General features: G+C 55.2%; 1 protein-coding gene across 1 annotated transcript in view; it reads left to right on the forward strand.

Moving 5' to 3' along the window:
- Window positions 1-247: 247 nt before the first annotated feature.
- The window catches only part of LRP1 (LDL receptor related protein 1), a 79,470-nt gene continuing 62,607 nt past the window's right edge, over window positions 248-17,110 (forward strand). The window contains exons 1-6 of the mRNA XM_082666614.1: window positions 248-719; window positions 8,971-9,093; window positions 11,653-11,790; window positions 13,847-13,966; window positions 15,488-15,616; window positions 15,737-16,000. Coding sequence (XP_082522740.1) covers window positions 653-719; window positions 8,971-9,093; window positions 11,653-11,790; window positions 13,847-13,966; window positions 15,488-15,616; window positions 15,737-16,000 — 841 coding nt within the window. The 5' untranslated portion in view covers window positions 248-652. The remainder of the gene's footprint in view (window positions 720-8,970; window positions 9,094-11,652; window positions 11,791-13,846; window positions 13,967-15,487; window positions 15,617-15,736; window positions 16,001-17,110) is intronic.

Below are 17,110 nucleotides of genomic sequence, written 5' to 3' on the forward strand. Positions count from 1 at the left end.
GCTCTGACTCCCCCTCCCCAGGGCAGCGCGCCAAATCGGCGCATGCGCACTCACAGGATTGCCGCGTAGCTCTTTCTTCCCCCCCCCCTTTTTTTCTTTCCCCGCCCCTTCTCTCCCTCCCTCCTCTCCCGGTCCCCTCCCTCTCCCCCCCCACCTCAGCCCGCCCCGCGGCACCTCAGTCCGGGGAACAGTGGTGCGAGCTCCAGGCCCGTGCACTGAGGAGGCGGAAACGAGGGGAGACCCCATAGCTCCATCAGGCCCCTTCCGAAGGCTCCCCCACCCGGTCCACGCCCCCCACTCCCCCACCCCGCCTCCTCCCAATTGTGCATTTTTGCAGCCGGAGGCGGCTCGGAGATGGGGCTGTGAGCTTCGCCCGGGAGGGGGAAAAAGAGGAACGAAGAGAAAAGCCGGGGGTGAAGGGTTTGGATTTGGGGGCAGAGGGTGCACCCCCGTCTGCAGGCCCTCCCCAAGGGGCTCCGAACTCTACCTCTTCACCCAGACCCCTGGTGAGCTTTGCTGAAGGATAGGATAAGAATAGAGGAGGAGAAGGGAGGAAGGAGGAAAAGGGGGGACCCCCCAATTGGGGGGGCGGCGACGGCGAAAAGTAACAGGACCAGAGAGCAGGGGGCTGCTGCTTGCATCAGCCCACACCATGCTGACCCCGCCGCTGCTGCTGTTGCTGCCCCTGCTCTCAGCTCTGGTCGCGGCCGCTGTCGATGGTGAGTGAGATTCCGCGGCCCCCTTGGACCCCTGGGGACACCCACTCCCCAGCCCCCACTCCTGCGTTCGGATGGGAAAGGGAGACGCGGGAGGGGGTGCCTTTTGTTATCCCAGTCCAGCTGACACAGCAGCGGCCTGACTGGGGGTGGGGATGGGGGTCCAATTTGGAGGATAGGGGCCCCGGGCAAATGATGCTTCTGGGACCCCCCCAGCCCAAACAAAGACCAGAGGCCTGGGAAGGGAGAGGAGGGATCCCCTTTTTACTGATCCTGACATCTAGAGGCCTTCTTTTCCTATCTCTGGTGGGGGAGGGCCTCTGCCTCCCCTACATTCTCCACCCCCCCACACAACACATCTGAATTGTAAAGGAATCCGGATTTGCTGTTTACTGGCTGCAAAAGGGGGCGGGGGTCCTTTTGCAGTGGCCTCTGCATCTGGAAGGGTAGCCGGGTCAGGGGTGCCCCGCTGGGCAGAGGGCAGGCAGGACAGGGAGGATGGCTGTGGTGGGGAGAGAGAGGGCCACGGGAGGGCCCCCTGCTTGGGTGTGGAATCTGGGCCCTTGGAGACCAGGCTTGAAGGCCTGGGTCCAGGATCCAGCGGGCTGCCAGCCTGGGTTCCGAAATGAGCACTTCCCCCTCTCAGGGCCTCTGTCAGTAGCCTGGAAAGGGCTGTGTTGGGGGGTGTAGCGGGTGGGGGAAGGCGAAGCTATATGACTCTGAATTTTCCTTCTTAATTCCTGGGAGCTTTGAGATGAAAAACGTTAGATGTCATCATTGGGGAAGGGGACTGGAGAATGGCCTGGAATGCTGAGGTGGGAGGGTGGAGGAAGGCTGCTTTCTCCTTGACTTCTGGTCTGATCACAGTTTGTACTGGAAGGAGAGTTGGAGGCTGGATGGGGTTATGGCTATGCCCCCACCCCCTAATTCCCTGCTCCTTTGGTAGATGTGTTTATTTCTCTCCAGCATTTCCCCTCCTCCCCTCATACGCACACACTTTGTAGACTGCAGTTAGGTTTGGGCTAGAGCCGTGTCCTTTTGGAGAAATGGGGGGCCCTTTTGCCTTTCTTTAATGTCAGCGATTTTCCCTCTTACTTGTGAGTCACTGGTTCAAGTCTTGCTCAAGCTTTGAGCTGGGGTCATGGGGTTGGGCTGGGCTGGGCCCCTGATTTGGAAGGGGTGGGATCTCATCCCTTCCCGTCATTTTAGTCCTCTCATCCAGGGAAAAATCTGGACCCAATACCATCGTGCCCCCCTCCTCCATCTTCTAAATTTTGCCAGATTGTGATTGGGAAAGTTTTTCTCTGAAACCAGACTATCTCTCTCTCTCTCTCTCTCTTCCCCTCCCCACAACTTGCTTCAGTGGGGGGAGGGAGGTTAAGGGGTCAGGAAGTAGCTGTGCCCAGAAAGACAATATATTCAGTAGCTCTCAGTTATGCCGTCTTGGGGACTCTGTCCGCCTACCCCCCACCCCACATCAATTATCTGCCCAAGAGGAGGGAAGAGGCTCTGCCCTGAATACCCTTCAGACCAGCCCTTGCCCATGACTTCCTCAGTTATGCACGTTGTTTCCTCTTGTTCTCAGCCCTGTGAAGGGAGAGGGGAAACTGAGGCAGAGAGATTTGGGTACAGCGACTTCTGGGAGGGATAGAAGAAAATGTTGAGAGAGAGTGACCCATCAAGAGCCCCACGATGGAAGGCAGAGGGAAAAGCGGGGTCTCTGTGGAGAGCAGAAAAAGTCCCCAGCCTGGTCAGGAGTGGCCCCAGGGAGCTTCACCCCCAGGGTTCCAAAGCGGTTCTATCTGCCACACCAAGTTGGTGGCTGGTGAGTGGAAGAGGGAGACTGGATGTGTTTTCCTTAATGGTCTCCCATGCTTTTGTAAGTTTCCACCCAGTCCACAGCTGTAACCCCAGCTCAAACCAAACTCTATCCAAAGTCCTGGAGAAAGGACCCCTCCCCAAACACCCATACTGTGCTCACCTTAAGAATGGGAATAGTGAATCATCGGTTCTACCCCATTCTGGGGAGTGGGAAAGGGAAACTGCACAGACCTGTAGGGCCAATGTTGTCCAGGACAGCCTATGGATGCCTCTATCCCCACCCCTGCCCTCATGTCTCAGGCCCACAGACACGGAACTTTCTCCTTCGTTTTCTGGAGAAGGACACGTCCTGGCTCCAGCTTACCTGACTCAATGTCTAACCTTCCTTTCTGCTGCTATCACAGACCTTGCTGCTTTCCCTCCAGGGGAGCAGCCCTAGGGTCCTTCTCCACCATTTCTGCCTTCTCTGCTGTGCCTGAACCCAATCCCCAGGGTCCCCTTCTCTTTGGGGAGCAATGTCACTCCCTGCTAGTAGACAGAATTGAGTATACTTGCTACCTGGGAGGATGGAGAAACAGATGGAATGGGGAATGGGAAGAGGAGTTACTGAGGTCCCTGCTGAGATTAGGAACATTTTGTAGTGGAGAGGGCTGGCTGCCTCCCTCTCTCCTACCCATCTCCACGTACCCCCTCGAGCCAGTGTATTACCATTTATCAGACAAGCTGGACAGTTAAGTGAGTTATGAGACTGAGTTGTTTGCCTTCTGGCTCTCTGAGAGATGGTTCCAAACTCCTTTCTCCCCTGGTCAGACTCAGATCTTGGACATCTCCCCTCACCCTCGTCTTTCAAACCAGGGATGTGTGGGACGTTGACTTGGGGATGGAGGGATATTTTGATGTTTGCGGCTGCTTCTCAAGACTTCCTTTTCTCCTAATCTTGCTCCCCTTCCTCCATTTTCTCTCTATATTTTTTGCCCCCAACCACTCCCCATCACTGGGCCTCTTAAGGATGTCAGCAGGGGCTCTGGCCAGAGCCAGATCCTGTCCAAATCCCCGGAACTTTACAGAACTCCTTCCTTACCTTTGGGAAGCCCTTCCTTACCTTTGGGAAGCCCTTCCTTACCAAGTCTAACTTTCTTTCCTCTTGCTGTAGTCTCAGCCTTTGCATATCAAAACCCCAAACCTAAGGCTTATTCCCCTCAGTAGTTTCCTCTCAGGGCACCGCCCCCCTCCCCAACCCTCTATGAACTCTCCAGCATCCAAGTCCTCCAGCTCCGGATGGGGGTTCCTCGCCCTCTGGGAATCCGAGTGCAGTTGAGTGGGACCATGCAAGCTCTCCCTGACCTGATGGAGCTGGGTGCTGGGTGTGGGTGTTTGAAGAACCTAGACCCATGCCCCTGTGTTCAGTCCCAGATTTCAGCCTGGTTAGCAGGATCCTGCATTGTTTGGAGAAGGAAGCAGTTGGCTCCGGATTGCTTCCGGTGCGGTGGCCCCAGGCCCCAGTGTAAAACCTGCCTGAGAAAGAGGTGAGGGACAGTGAGGGGAGGTATTTATCCCTCTTGCACCCCCAGGGAAGATGAGAATCTCCTGGAGGCCTTGGCTTCCCTGTTGAAGAGCTTCAGTCTTCCTTCCTCCCACCCTCCCAATTCTGTGGGAAGCAGCGGCCCCTATTCTGAGTCTCCCTTGGGTCAGGCACTGCCAGGGCAGAGACTCTCTTTGTCCAAGTCAGGGTATATGCTTCCCCACCCTGAGTCTCAGGGATGTTGTTCTCCGGGGTCATCCCAAGACAACTGTGTCGTTGTCTTGGCAACCTCTGGGCTGAGACCCCTTCCCTGGTTTTTGCCTCTGTCTGTGTATCATTGGTGTGTGCTCTCTTGGCCTCAAAGAACCTCTGTCTCTCATCCTCTCATCTCTCTTACCTCATCCTTTGTGGCATTCTTTGTCCTGTCTCTCTCAGTCTCTGTCTCTTGCTTTGTCTCTGTCTGTCTCCATCCACCTCCAACCAGGCCTCTTGGTATCTTGAAAGCTACCTGGGAGCAGAAGTCTCTCCTGGGCTTTCCCACATGCTCGCCATTTTGGAGTTATTCTTCCCCTCCCAGTCCAAGCTTGGAGTATCCAGTTTGGCAGTGAAAGTTCTCCCTCCACTTTCCTCCAAGTTCCTCTCTCTTCTTCCCCCTCCACTAATTTTGGAGAGAATGTTTCTGGAGGAAGGGAACTTGATACCCTTTGTGGGTTGAGTAAGAGAGGGAGTGCAGATAATTCAGAAAGGAGGAGGGAGGTTAGACTTCTGGCAGAACTTCCTCATAACCTGAGAACTGGAGAAAGGTGTGAGGAATGGGTCAGGAGCTTAGAGCTTTTCCTTCTGCAGCGCGTAAGCTGTGTGTGTGTGTTGGGGGGTAGGTGGGAAGGCCTTCTAAAGGCCTGGTGAGAGATATGCTGACCTCTGAAGACATTCAAAGGGTCTGATTTTACTTGTGGGGAAAGGAAAAGATGGTGGGGAGGTCAGGCTAATGTCCTGCTGAGTCAATATTGACTCAGGATGGAGGGGGAGACCCTTCCCCTCCCCCAGCAGCCCAAGCCATCCTGTCTGTCTGTCCAGGCCGCAAAGCAGAGGCCCAGACTCAGGAATGACAAAAATGTGTCTGAGCCTTGTTGAGCTGCGGGGAAGGAGCCACCGGGTAACACCCAAAATACATAAAATTCAGTGAAAAGCTCTTGGTTAGGGTCTGGGAGGCCCCTGCTGTCCCACCCCCATATGTTTGAAAGTTTAGATTCCTGCAGGCTCTGTCCCCCACCCCCTGGCCAGCCCCTGGCTCCTCTGTTCCCTTAGATATATCATGTGGGTCCTTTCAGAAAACATCCCCTGATACACAGCCTATCTCTCCCTCTGCTGTGTCTGCTCTTGAAAAGGGTCTCAGGGGTCTCTTTCATGCTTACCCTGTCTCAGGTCTCCTGGGTCTTTAGGAAATCTCACCATCTCTCTTCCTCTCCATCTCTGCTCCCAAGGGGATCAACAGATGGGTCCCCTTCTCTGGAGAAGACTCCCTCAGGGCTGTACTTCCCTGTCACTCTCTCTGCTCTGGTCAGGCCCTCTCACCGCCCTTCCCCACCCTGCCCCCAAGGTCCCAGAATGGGACAGGACGACAGCCAAGGCTTAAGCAGGGCAGCGGGGTCCGTGTTGTGTCTGGATGCACACCCAACCCTGCACCTCCTGTTCTGGCTCCATCTTGGTGGCCCTGGGGGCCATGGCTGGGCTGGGTGCCTGGGTTTGAGGGGGGGCAGGGGTGTTGGCCAGAGTTAGCATGGCGGTCACATTCATCTCCGGGCAAAGCTGAGAACAGACGGCCCCTGTGTCCTGGCGTTCTCTCTGCAACCTCGCTCGCTCTCCCTCCGTAGTCCTCTCCTTCTTCTCCCTTCTCTCTTCCCTCTTCTGTCCCGTTCTTGTCCCTTTCCGTCTTCTCCACCTTCTCCCCTCCTCTCTGAGGAGCCCTGAAGGCCACTGCCACCTCCTATGATCCCTGTGCCCACACCCAGCGCCAGAGGACCCTGCCGTTTCCCTTCTTCATCCTTCTTCATGTGGCTCCATCATCGTGGCCAGTGAGGAACTGCCGGTTCAGTCACTAATCGCTCTGTACCTCAGTTCCCTCATCTGTATGATGGGGATTGCAACAGTAGCCATGTCACAGGGTTTGAGGACCTAAATGAGTTAATGTGTACAAAGTGTTTCAGCTCAGTGGCTGACACACAGTGACCATGTTGAAAAATGTTAGTTCATATCCTTATAAAGCCCCAAGTCTCATGAGGGGCAGGAGGCAGGGGAGGCCACTAGTTGCTCCTGAACTTAGGGCCGTGTTGTTCCCTCATCTAAGGCCACAGAGGTGGGTTTCCTGGGTGCTGGCATCAGATGCGGAAGGCGCAGCTGAGGGCAGTGGGGTTGGCTGCTGGCTCTAAGCAGATTACAAGTTTCCTACCCCACTGCACTGCAGCTCCCTCTGCCTCCAAGTGAGGCTTCCCTTGGCTGTGTAGACTGCCCCGAAGTAGGTTATTTGTTTCTTTCCTCCCCTCTTCCCCCTGAAGGAAATCACAGACAGGCCTCAGCCTTCACGCTTGAGATTCCTAGGGCTTTCTCCACCATCCCTGATGGAAAGGAAGTTCTTTCACATCTCTCGAGATCCTTGTGCTGCCCTGACCTGTGGGAGACGTGCACCTCCAGTCCCCCTGCACCGGCCCAAAGCGATGCTGCTGTGGGATGGGGGCCCTGAGCGCTCCTCTTCCTTTCGCTCCCATCCCCCGCTCCCTTCCCTCCGCGAGAGCACATCTGGTTTGTGAATCTCTCTCATTTCAGCTTTCGGAGTTTGCCAGCTGCTGTTTCCTCTGTCGAGTTCAGGCCAAAAATGGGGGTGGGGGACAGCGGGGGGGACAAAGTGAGGGCCAAAGGAGGAGGGGACCATGGCTGGGACTCGGAATGGAGGGGTGATTGGAGTGACCAACCGGTGACCTCAGGCCTGGGCTCTGAGTTCAACCCTGGGGAGGAGAGGGGGCGTGGACTAAAAGTCCAGGTGGAGGCAGGGGTGGCACAGGGGCCTTTCTGGGCTCCAAACAGCCCATCTGCCTCTGAGTCCCCTTCCAGCCCCCTCTACCCGCCCCGCCACCAGCCGGTCTCGGCTGGCCAGGGGAAGAGGACCGTTCTCTGGCATGCTAACTAGGCTGGCGGGCTGTTTCCCCGGGAAGACCTCACAGCTGGCCCAGTGGGGCAATGAACTCAGCATTATCCACCTCCTCAAGGGGCCTTTATTCCCTGCTCAGGGTGGGGGTAGGGGAGGGGGACTCCGGGGCCGGGGGCCTAGCCAGGCCATCCTTGATGTGTTTCCTGAACTCGGCTCTCATCCTGGCCAGGGGCCTGAGTGCTGTCCCCTCTGCCAGAGATGGGGGTTAGGGAGGGAGGACGTCTTCTCAGTGTGGCTCCCCTCACACTCCATCCCTCCCTGCTCAGAGCCCTGACACACTTTCCTTCTGCTCTGTCCCAGCCCTGAGCTCACTCTGCCCTGCTGTCTTCCCAGGGTGCTGTGGCTCCTGAGGGGCCATCCTGCCCCTCCTTGGCACCCCAGTGCCTAGTGCAGTGCCTGGCACAGAGCTGGTTTCCAGTGCACGACAGCCGACGAGGACATGGGATTGACGCAGACCAAGGAAGAGGCGATGAAGGGCTGGGAGACTGGCTGGGGGTGAAGGAGGGGGGTACTTTTCTTCCCGTGGAGGGCATGGTGACGGCATCGGGAGGAACAACTCCTGAGAGCCTCTCAGTGAGAATGGGGAGACTGGTGTGCACTGGTTGGTTAAAAGCTTAGAGTCAGCTCAACTGGTATGAGTCCTGATTTTGTCACTTGCCTGCTGTGTGAACCCACCTTCTCTGAGGCTTGGTTTCCTCATCTAGGAAATGGTGGTATTGGTAGTACCTACTTTGTCATATTGTGGAGACGATTAAATGAGATGGTACGTGGAAAGAACTAGTGTACCACATTTCCTGGCACATACTGAGGTAACAGTGAGGGTTAGCGTTACCGTCTTTAATTCATCCCCGGAGAATGAGGTAAGACAATGGGGCAGCAGCAGAGGGAAGCTGGTGGGGGTGAGGGTTGAGGGCAAAGAGGTCCTGGATATAGGACCTTAACAGGTCGGCTGGGCTGAAACCAGCTCCTACAGGTCACCCCAGCCATCCCCCTGCCTCAGCTCTCCAACTCTGTCATCCTGGGCAATCTTAGGTGCTTCTTACCTCTGAGGGCATCTGCTGAAAGTCTAACCAGCAAGGGAGGCTGTGTCTTTAGAGAATGCAGGTGGAGGCAGGGCACCTCTGCTGATGCCATCTCCAAGCCACCACTGTGCCAAGGGCACCCCAGACACACATCCCATCTGGGGGCCTGGTGGTTAAGAGTTGGAGGTGGGCAGGATGATGGGTCCCAGGGACCAAAAGTGTCCCAGAGGGCGAAGGAGCAGAGAGGTTAGAAAAGACCAGCTCTGGACCTCTAGTGAGATAGGGAGGAAGATAAAGAGAAAACACGTCAATGGCTAAATGCCCCATCGCTCTCAGTCAGCAAAATGGGGTTGCTGGTGTCTGACCAGAGTAACAGAGAACAGCAAGGGCTTTGACCCTGAGGACTGGGGGAGGGCACACCGAACAGGCAGTCTTCGGGACTGAGCGGGGGACAATAGAATGTGCTCCCTGCATCCTTCCCCTCCCGCCGTTGCAGGTACGCGGTGTTCTGGGAGTGAACCCCAGCCACGTGCCCACCCCCCCCCCAACACATGGACCGTGGGTCAGAGTCTGGGCCAGATGGAGACTGATGCTGGGGGAGGAGGAGGAGCCCTAGAGCGCTTAAGGCCATAGAGTTGGCCTGTATCCCTCACTCACACCCCTGTTTTCTTCCCTTGACCCCAGTCCCTAAGACTTGCAGCCCAAAGCAGTTTGCCTGCAGAGACCAGATCACCTGTATCTCAAAGGGCTGGCGCTGTGACGGTGAGCGGGACTGCCCCGACGGATCTGACGAGGCTCCTGAGATTTGTAAGTGCCTTTTCTGGATCCCTCCCCCGCACCACCGATTCCTGCCTTTTCCTTTTGGCCCAGGCAGTTTGGGATGAGGACAGTTGAGCTCTAGTCTGGCGTGGACCTTGCTCTATGATTGTTTGTACATGACACAGCTAAAACTGTCCTCTCCCCCTCTTCAAAGAGCCCGGCATGGTGCTTGGTGTGCTCAGAAATGAGCTCCCTCAGCTGCTATACCCCCAAGCCAGCCAGAGATTGTGTTCTCTGGGCTGACAGCTTTCCTGGAAGGAGAGGGCCCAGGCTCCCCTCCCTTCTGGCTCATCCCTCTTCTTCCCACCTCTGAACCTCCTGATCCTTGATGAGTGCCCCCAGGTCTTGCTGGGTCCCCTTCCTGTCCTCAGGCTCCCAGGCCAAAGGCCACTGGCCCCTTGCTAAGTCTCTGTCCCAGAAGCCCCACCCCTGCGCATTTCCCGCCCTCCCCCGCTCCCCCTGCCCTCCGTAAGTGGTGTAATCAGAGGCAGCTGTTTAAACTGGGAGAAAGGTCCCCACCCAGGCTTTACCCTGCCAGTGGGGGGGAGTGGAGGACTTTCTGGCGGGACCCTAGAGTACTGGGCAGCTGGCAGAGTCTCTCCTCTGCGGGGCTCATCTGGGCTGGGGTCTAGGGGATCCTGCGTTCCTAGGTCTGTCTCCGTTCTCTCTCCGGCTTTATCCTGTCCCAGCCCCATCTCCACACCCTCACCCATAATTATTAGGGGTAATTTTAGGGCCAGAAAGGGAGCGACCAGTTCTGTCTGCCTCACCCTCATACCCTGCCCTGGAGGTGTGGGAGCCAGGGATATTCTGCAAGTGTTTGTATGGGGGCGTGGCTCAGCCTGGAGCATCTTCTTGTCTGATGCCGTCTTTATGCCCCACATTTCTGACCCCAATGCTTGGCGTTAGGGATAAAGAAAGCCATGCAGAAGGTCCAGATCTGGCTCTTTTTATCCTCCTCCCTTTAATTTGATGTAAACCCCACCTTATACACATCCCCACACTGTCCCCACTCATGCACACTCCTGGACCTATCACACCCACACTCAGTCCCTCCCGGGCACTGACTCACTCCCCTCCACCCTCCCCGACATACACAGACAGAGGCAGATGCTGGCACAGACATGCTCTCATAGCAACGCAGAGTCAACACTCTGAAATGGGGATGCAGAGACACAACCTGCACTCAGACAGATGCTCCCAGACACGCACACACAAACCCAGACTCGCTCCCAAAAGGACATGGAAATGCACATACCAAGGCCAGAAGCACCAGCACATGTGGCTTGTGGGATGTTAGTTCCCCGACCAGGGATTGAATCCAGGGCCATGGATTCACCCTCACTCCACACCACTCTGCTCCACGGTACACACCTCCCTCACCTGTGCATGTGGACTCCTACCAGGCACAGGCGGACAGGTGCACTCATAAACAGACACTCTCTCACACCCTGTCCAGGCTTGGGAGCCAATGGGCAGTGGTCTGTCTACCAGCCCACAGGTTTAGCCAGTGTCCTAGGTCACCCGGCCTCCTTAGAATCCCCTCAGGAGCTCTGCCCTGCCCTCCCCCCAGCCCATCTTCTTGGGTAACAAAGGAGGTACCAAGACATCATCAGTGGGCCACAGCATTTGACCGTTTCCAGAGCCTTGCATCAGGCAAGCTGCTCTGGGGCTGGGGGTCTGTAACAGTGCATCCAGCAGAAATATAATGCAAGCCATGTACACAATTTCGAAATTTTCTAGTTGCCACACTCAAGAAGGTTAAAATAATCAGGTGAAATTAATTTCAACTTTATTTTACCCGATGTATCCAAACTATTATCATTTCAGTATATTATTTGTTTAAAAGTATTAATGAGATCTTTTGCATTCTTTTTTGTGGCTGTGGTATTAAGTCTTCAAAAGCCAGTGTGCATTTTATTTCATTTATTCATTTATTTGTTTGTTTGTTTCCGGCCATGCCACGTGGCTTGCGGGATGTTAGTTCCCCGACCAGGGATTGAATCCAGGGCCATGGTAGTGAAAGCACCGAGTCCTAACCACTGGGCCACCAGGGAACTTCCATTGTTTTTTGTTTGTTTTTGCCAGCGTGCATTTTATACTTACAGTTGGAACTAGTCACATTTCAAATGCTCAGTAGCCACGTATGATGCTGCATATTGGGAAGTGCAGTTCTAGAAGACTTGGTCCAGCTCTCAGCCCCAGGCTCTGTGACCTGGGGAGCTATAGGAAGGAGGTGTACTTTGTCTCCTGAGTGTAGAGTGTGAGGCATGGGGGTCCACAGCACGGGGCATTGGGGAGTGGACTCTTTGCTAAAACCTAGTTCTCCCCTCCATCTGGCGGCTCCCAGGTGTGTAGCTGCCATTGGGAATGGCATAGGAGAGCTCGAGGTTGAAGAGTCTATCCAGGCCCTAGGCCTCCTGAGATCTAAGAAGTGCAGGTGCCTGAAACCCCAGTCTCAGTTCCCCACCCCCTCCCCCAGTGAACAACTAGGCGGACAGCCTCTGTAGCCAGCGCGGTCATGCTGGCCTTTCCATCTGCCCCCAGGTCCACAGAGTAAGACCCAGCGATGTCAGCCGAACGAGCACAATTGCCTGGGCACCGAGCTGTGTATTCTCATGTCCCGCCTCTGCAACGGGGTCCAGGACTGCACAGATGGGTCGGACGAGGGGCCCCACTGCCGAGGTAAGGGCTCTTCCACCTCTCCTGTCCCAGGTGGATGCAGTGAGTTCTCAGGTGGGCACCTGACAGGTTTGGAGGCCCGCCATCCAAGGACTGTCCTCACACCTTTGGGGGGGATGAGGCCTTGTCCTGCTCCCCTGCGCCCCGGGCACTTCTCTGTGTGTGCTTGGACATGTCGCTACCCCTCTCCAGTCTCCAGTTTCCCACCTGTGAAATGAGAGCTTTATACTAGATCAGCGTTTTTGTACTTTTTATTTTTGTAAATAGCGGGGTCTTTTCTTCAGATGGTTTCTTACATGAGTATGAACAGAGAAGAGCAGATGCTGTGATTGAAGCTGGGGTCGGGGGGTTCTGGAGTTTTGTCCCCCTGCGTCCACTTCCAGGGCCCCCAAAGGCGTCCCCCAGGAAGTGCAGATCTTTGAGGCTCTGTGAAGTTGCTTGATGGGAAAGTCACCCAGGCTGAAGAGGGAACTATGATAGGTCAGACTTCCTTCCCACCTGCAGCTCAGGTCACCAGCTCTGCAGTTCTCCCCCTGGAGGCCCCCATGACCCAGGGAGAGTCTGGATCCCACGTGAGCAATGGGAGAGATTCTTTGGGGGCAGGGGGGACAGACAGGGCCTCAGGCCTGTGAGTCAGGGAATGGGGACTTCTCCTACTGCCCTCAAGGTCTGGGCCTGGAGCAGAAGCCTGGCTTTGTGAGTCCCTAGGCAAGCCCCTGGGTGTGGGGCAATCTTCCCTGGGGGGTGGGGACCGTGTCCTGTGCCTGTAACGCGTGTCAGAAAACATCTGCCTGTGGGAAGAGACACATCTGGATCCTGTTCATTGAGGGCAGGGAGTGTGGAGCAAGGGAGTTTGTGGAAGATTTTTATCCTTCCCTTTGGTTGATTCTGCATGTTTTTCTCTGAAGCTCCTGGAATGGGATGCAGAGTGTGGGCCTAGGGGCTGACTTCAATTACCACGCACGTCCCATCTTATCGGATGGCGCGTGTTCAAGTTTGCTTGATTCTGTATACCTGATCAGTATCAAAAACAACCAAGAACCTCGAAAACCTAGGGTTTGGACTTCCTTCTCTGATATTATAGAAGTTGGACCTCATCATCCTCCCACCCCATATCCAGAAGAGAAACTCTTTTCCAGATTTTCCGGAACAAACACTATTTCCCCCCTTTTGGGGGGAGGCTGGACAAGGCAGCACACTCGGGCTCTCGGGGAGGAGAAGGAAGAACCGGGGCCCGGCCCCCGATCCCAGCTCCTCCTGGCAGGCTTAGTGCCTCTAAACGTCTTAGCATCTCAGGCAGTGCTCTCTCCTAGGTGGGAGGGGGGGAGCAGGGGTGTGAGGCAGCTGGACAAAGGGGTTTTTGTGGCCAGGCCGCCTGGCCCCATGCAAGGCCATTAATTGGGTCGCTGGTCTGGGGGGGCAGCTGCTCTCCCACCTCTTCCCCCTCCTGTCTCATTCCCTTCTGTCTCCCCTGTGGAAGTGGGTCAGTGGCAGGAGGAAGATTAGAGAAGGATCCCAGGGGAGCCAGTTTTGCTCCTCCTCCTATCCTCTACCTGGACCTTGGGCCTTCTCTCTGAGGCCTCTAGGGCTCAAGGGATGGGTTGCAGGGGTGCTTCTAGACAAGAGCTAGGGTGCTGCACGGAAAGACTCAATTCCATGCCAGCTCTTCACCCTCAGCCCCAAAGCCAACATTGCAGTCCTCGGGCAGTGCAGGCAAGAGGTATGTGAAGGGGATGAGAATCACTGTCCCCACTTCCTGTTGACCCCAACAAACTACCAGAACCCCTCTCCGTGGGGACAGAGGGAGTTCAGAGCAGCCAGAGAAGGGAGATGTGGGTTCTGAATCATAATGGGCTGTGTGACCTTGGACCTGTCTTGTACCCACCCTTGGTCTCGGTTTCCTCACTGACTATATTTTTAGGGTCGATGCTTCGTAAGCCCCTTCATCTCTGACACTGCAGGCAGCAGAAGTGGTTTCTGAAGGGTTGGGGGAAGGTTGCAGTCTGGGTACAGCTGCCAGGTCTGGAGTCCTGAGTATGTGTCACCTGCTCCCACACAGAGCAGCGAGGACAATGTTCTCATCTGGGTTGCCAGCACCACTGTGTCCCTACACTCAACGGGCCCACCTGCTACTGCAACAACAGCTTTCAACTTCAGGCAGACGGCAAGACCTGCAAAGGTAAGTGTGCCCACCGCGTGTGCTGGAGGTGAGGGGTTGTGGGCCGGGCTGGGGAGGAGAAAGCAGACGGAAGGCGCAAGACAGGAGGCGGGGCTACAGGCCTTACAGCCTCAGGGCACGACTGTGGGCCCTAACTACTTGCTTCCACCAGACTTCTTTTTTTTTGCAATACGCGGGCCTCTCACTGTTGTGGCCTCTCCCGTTGCTGAGCACAGGCTCCGGACGCGCAGGCTCAGCGGCCATGGCTCACGGGCCCAGCCGCTCCGCGGCATGTGGGATCTTCCCAGCCCGGGGCACGAACCCGTGTCCCCTGCATCAGCAGGCGGACTATCAACCACTGCGCCACCAGGGAAGCCCTCCACCAGACTTCTTAAAAGTCATCTTAAAAATTATACGAGTCAGGGACTTCCCTGATGGTCCAGTGGTTAAGACTCCACGCTTCCAGTGCAGGGGGCGTGCATTCGATCCCTGGTCAGGGAACTGAGATCCCACATGCTGCGCGGTGCAGCCAAAAAAAAAAAAATTATATAGGTCATATGTGAGTTTCCTTGTAAAAAAAAAATTAAAGCATTATAGATAAAACCAAAGTCCCCTTTGACAAATCCTCTTCAGTTCTGGTCCCTTCCCCATCTCTCTGGAGGTCAACTCTGTTACCAGTTTGCTACTTCTCTGTCCAGGCCTTTTTCTGTCCATGTATACATGTACTCATGGAGAATCTAAATGAAAGTACTGTTTATGTGCATGTGATTTTTTTTTTACATAAATATCATATTGTACGTATGCTTTTTTCAATTTTTTCACCCAGTATGTTCTAGAGATTTTTCCATGTTAATACGTAGACATCTACCTCATTCTTTTAAAAACCACTGTGATGTATGACTGTTACCACAGTTTACTTGGCCATCTCCCTTTTGATGCGTAAGGCGTTCCCAGTTTCTTCTGTTACACACCATGCAAACTTTTCTGTTTTAAATTTACCTCCCTGGGGTCGTTGCACAAATGCCACCTTCTCAGTGAGGCCATCCCTACCGCCCTAAAATCCCACCCCCAGCACCTGCATTCTCTGTCCCCTTTCTCTGCTTAATATTTTTCCCTAGCACCAGCCACTTTCCATTGCACTAGTTCCTCTCACATGCCATTTACCTTTTTGTCATATTATCGTAGTAGTAGTATTTCATTTATTATTGGAATTTAAGTTTTATGAGGGCAGCAATTTGAATCTGTTTTATTCACTGATGTATCCCCTGAGCCTAGAACAGTACCTGGCACATAGTAGGTACTCAAGAAATCTTTTCTGAGTGAATGGATAATATGCACGTGTGTGGATATTCCTCCAGGGTAGATTCCAAGTCTGGATTCTCTAGGTGATAAAGTTTCCACATTTCTTATTGTAATAGATTCTGCCAAACTGTCCTCCGAAGTAGCCGTAGGCTTGGACACATCCCTGGTGGTGTCTGAGGGCACTCCCTTCCCTGCCCTCGGCGCGCTGGAAGTGACCACGCTCTCTCCTTTTCCCGGCAGACTTTGACGAGTGCTCGGTTTACGGCACCTGCAGCCAGCTGTGCACCAACACAGATGGTTCCTTCACGTGCGGCTGCGTGGAAGGGTACCTGCTGCAGCCAGACAACCGCTCCTGCAAGGCCAAGAACGGTAGGTGGGGTCACCTGTGGCCATACAGCTAGGCGCCCTCAGTGTTGTTCCCTGATGGGGAGTGGCCAGAGAGGTCTCAGGGCCACTTGCCACATTGACCCTTCTCTCCTCCACCTACAGAGCCGGTAGACCGACCCCCTGTGCTGCTGATTGCCAACTCACAGAACATCCTGGCTACGTACCTGAGTGGGGCCCAGGTCTCTACCATCACACCCACTAGCACACGGCAGACCACAGCCATGGACTTCAGCTACGCCAACGAGACGGTGTGCTGGGTGCACGTTGGGGACAGTGCTGCCCAGACACAGCTCAAGTGTGCCCGCATGCCGGGCCTGAAGGGCTTCGTGGACGAGCACACCATCAACATCTCCCTCAGCCTGCACCGTGAGTCACCTGTTCCAGCTTGGAAGGCAGGGGAGATGGGCAAGACAGAGCCTGTCTGGGACAGAGTCAGAGGGGTATTCGGGATGACCCCCGTCTGGGGCAGGAGCCTAAACAAAAGCCGCTGACGGAGGCCGAGGCAGGGGGTTTCACATGATGACACTTGTTTGGAGCCGGGGCAGAGTTATGGCTGTGCTTCCTCCCCTCTCTCCGAGCTGAGTTTCTGATGGCTCCTGCATTTCTGGCTCAGGGCACAGAAGGGCCTCCCAGAAGAAGTGCCCGATGGGGGCAATAACTGGTCAACCTCCAGAGACCAGGGGCTGTCCCTTTTCAGAGAGAGGAGTGTTCATTAGTCCACAGAGGGGCTTTCCCACACAGCGAGAGCCAGAGCAAGGGAAAGAACAGGCCTGGAACCAGAGGAGCCTGGCTAAGTTGTAGCTGAGGGCAAAGGAGCCGCGGCCAGGCTGGGTCCAATCTCCTCTTCCATTATTTCTCTTGGGGACATCTCCAGAACGGACTCCCTGCTGCAGCATGGCTGTAGGGGTCCTGAGGCTGTTTCTAGGGGGCTTTGTGGCAGGAATGAGCCCAGAGGAGGAGCCGTGAGCGCTGGGGCCACGTGAGCGTTCTCAGATATCCTGGATGTCCCCCTTCGGGGCTCCCTCCCAGGCCATACTTTGCTGTCTCAGAGGTGGCAGATGGGCTGTCACTGGGGATGGGGCCAGGGCATAGATCCACTGCCTGGAGCCGTCCTGCTCATCTCAGATGCTGCTACATAAACAAACAAAACATCTGGCATCATCACATTTCCAGGAAATGCACCACAGGGCTGAGGGGGGAGGTCTGGCCTACGGTTGATCTCACCCGCGGGAGAGAGGGTAACTTGATCTGTGACCTTGAGTAAACCAGAACTCCCTGTCTCTGCTTTCATTTCGTAATCTGCATAATGGGTTTGAGCCTGTCTGGCGAGATCAGATAAATTGCAGAGAAAGCCAGAAGTAACTAGAGGCCAGCGCACACAAGGTTTAGGATGGTAAACCTGGGTCCTGTCTAGAAGATCTTGAAGTTCCTTCTCTGGGTCCCCATGTGATGATCCCCACAGAAGACCAAAATCCC

Source organism: Grampus griseus (genome assembly GCF_964374135.1).
Source record: "Grampus griseus genome assembly, chromosome: 11".
Lineage (NCBI taxonomy): Eukaryota > Metazoa > Chordata > Mammalia > Artiodactyla > Delphinidae > Grampus > Grampus griseus.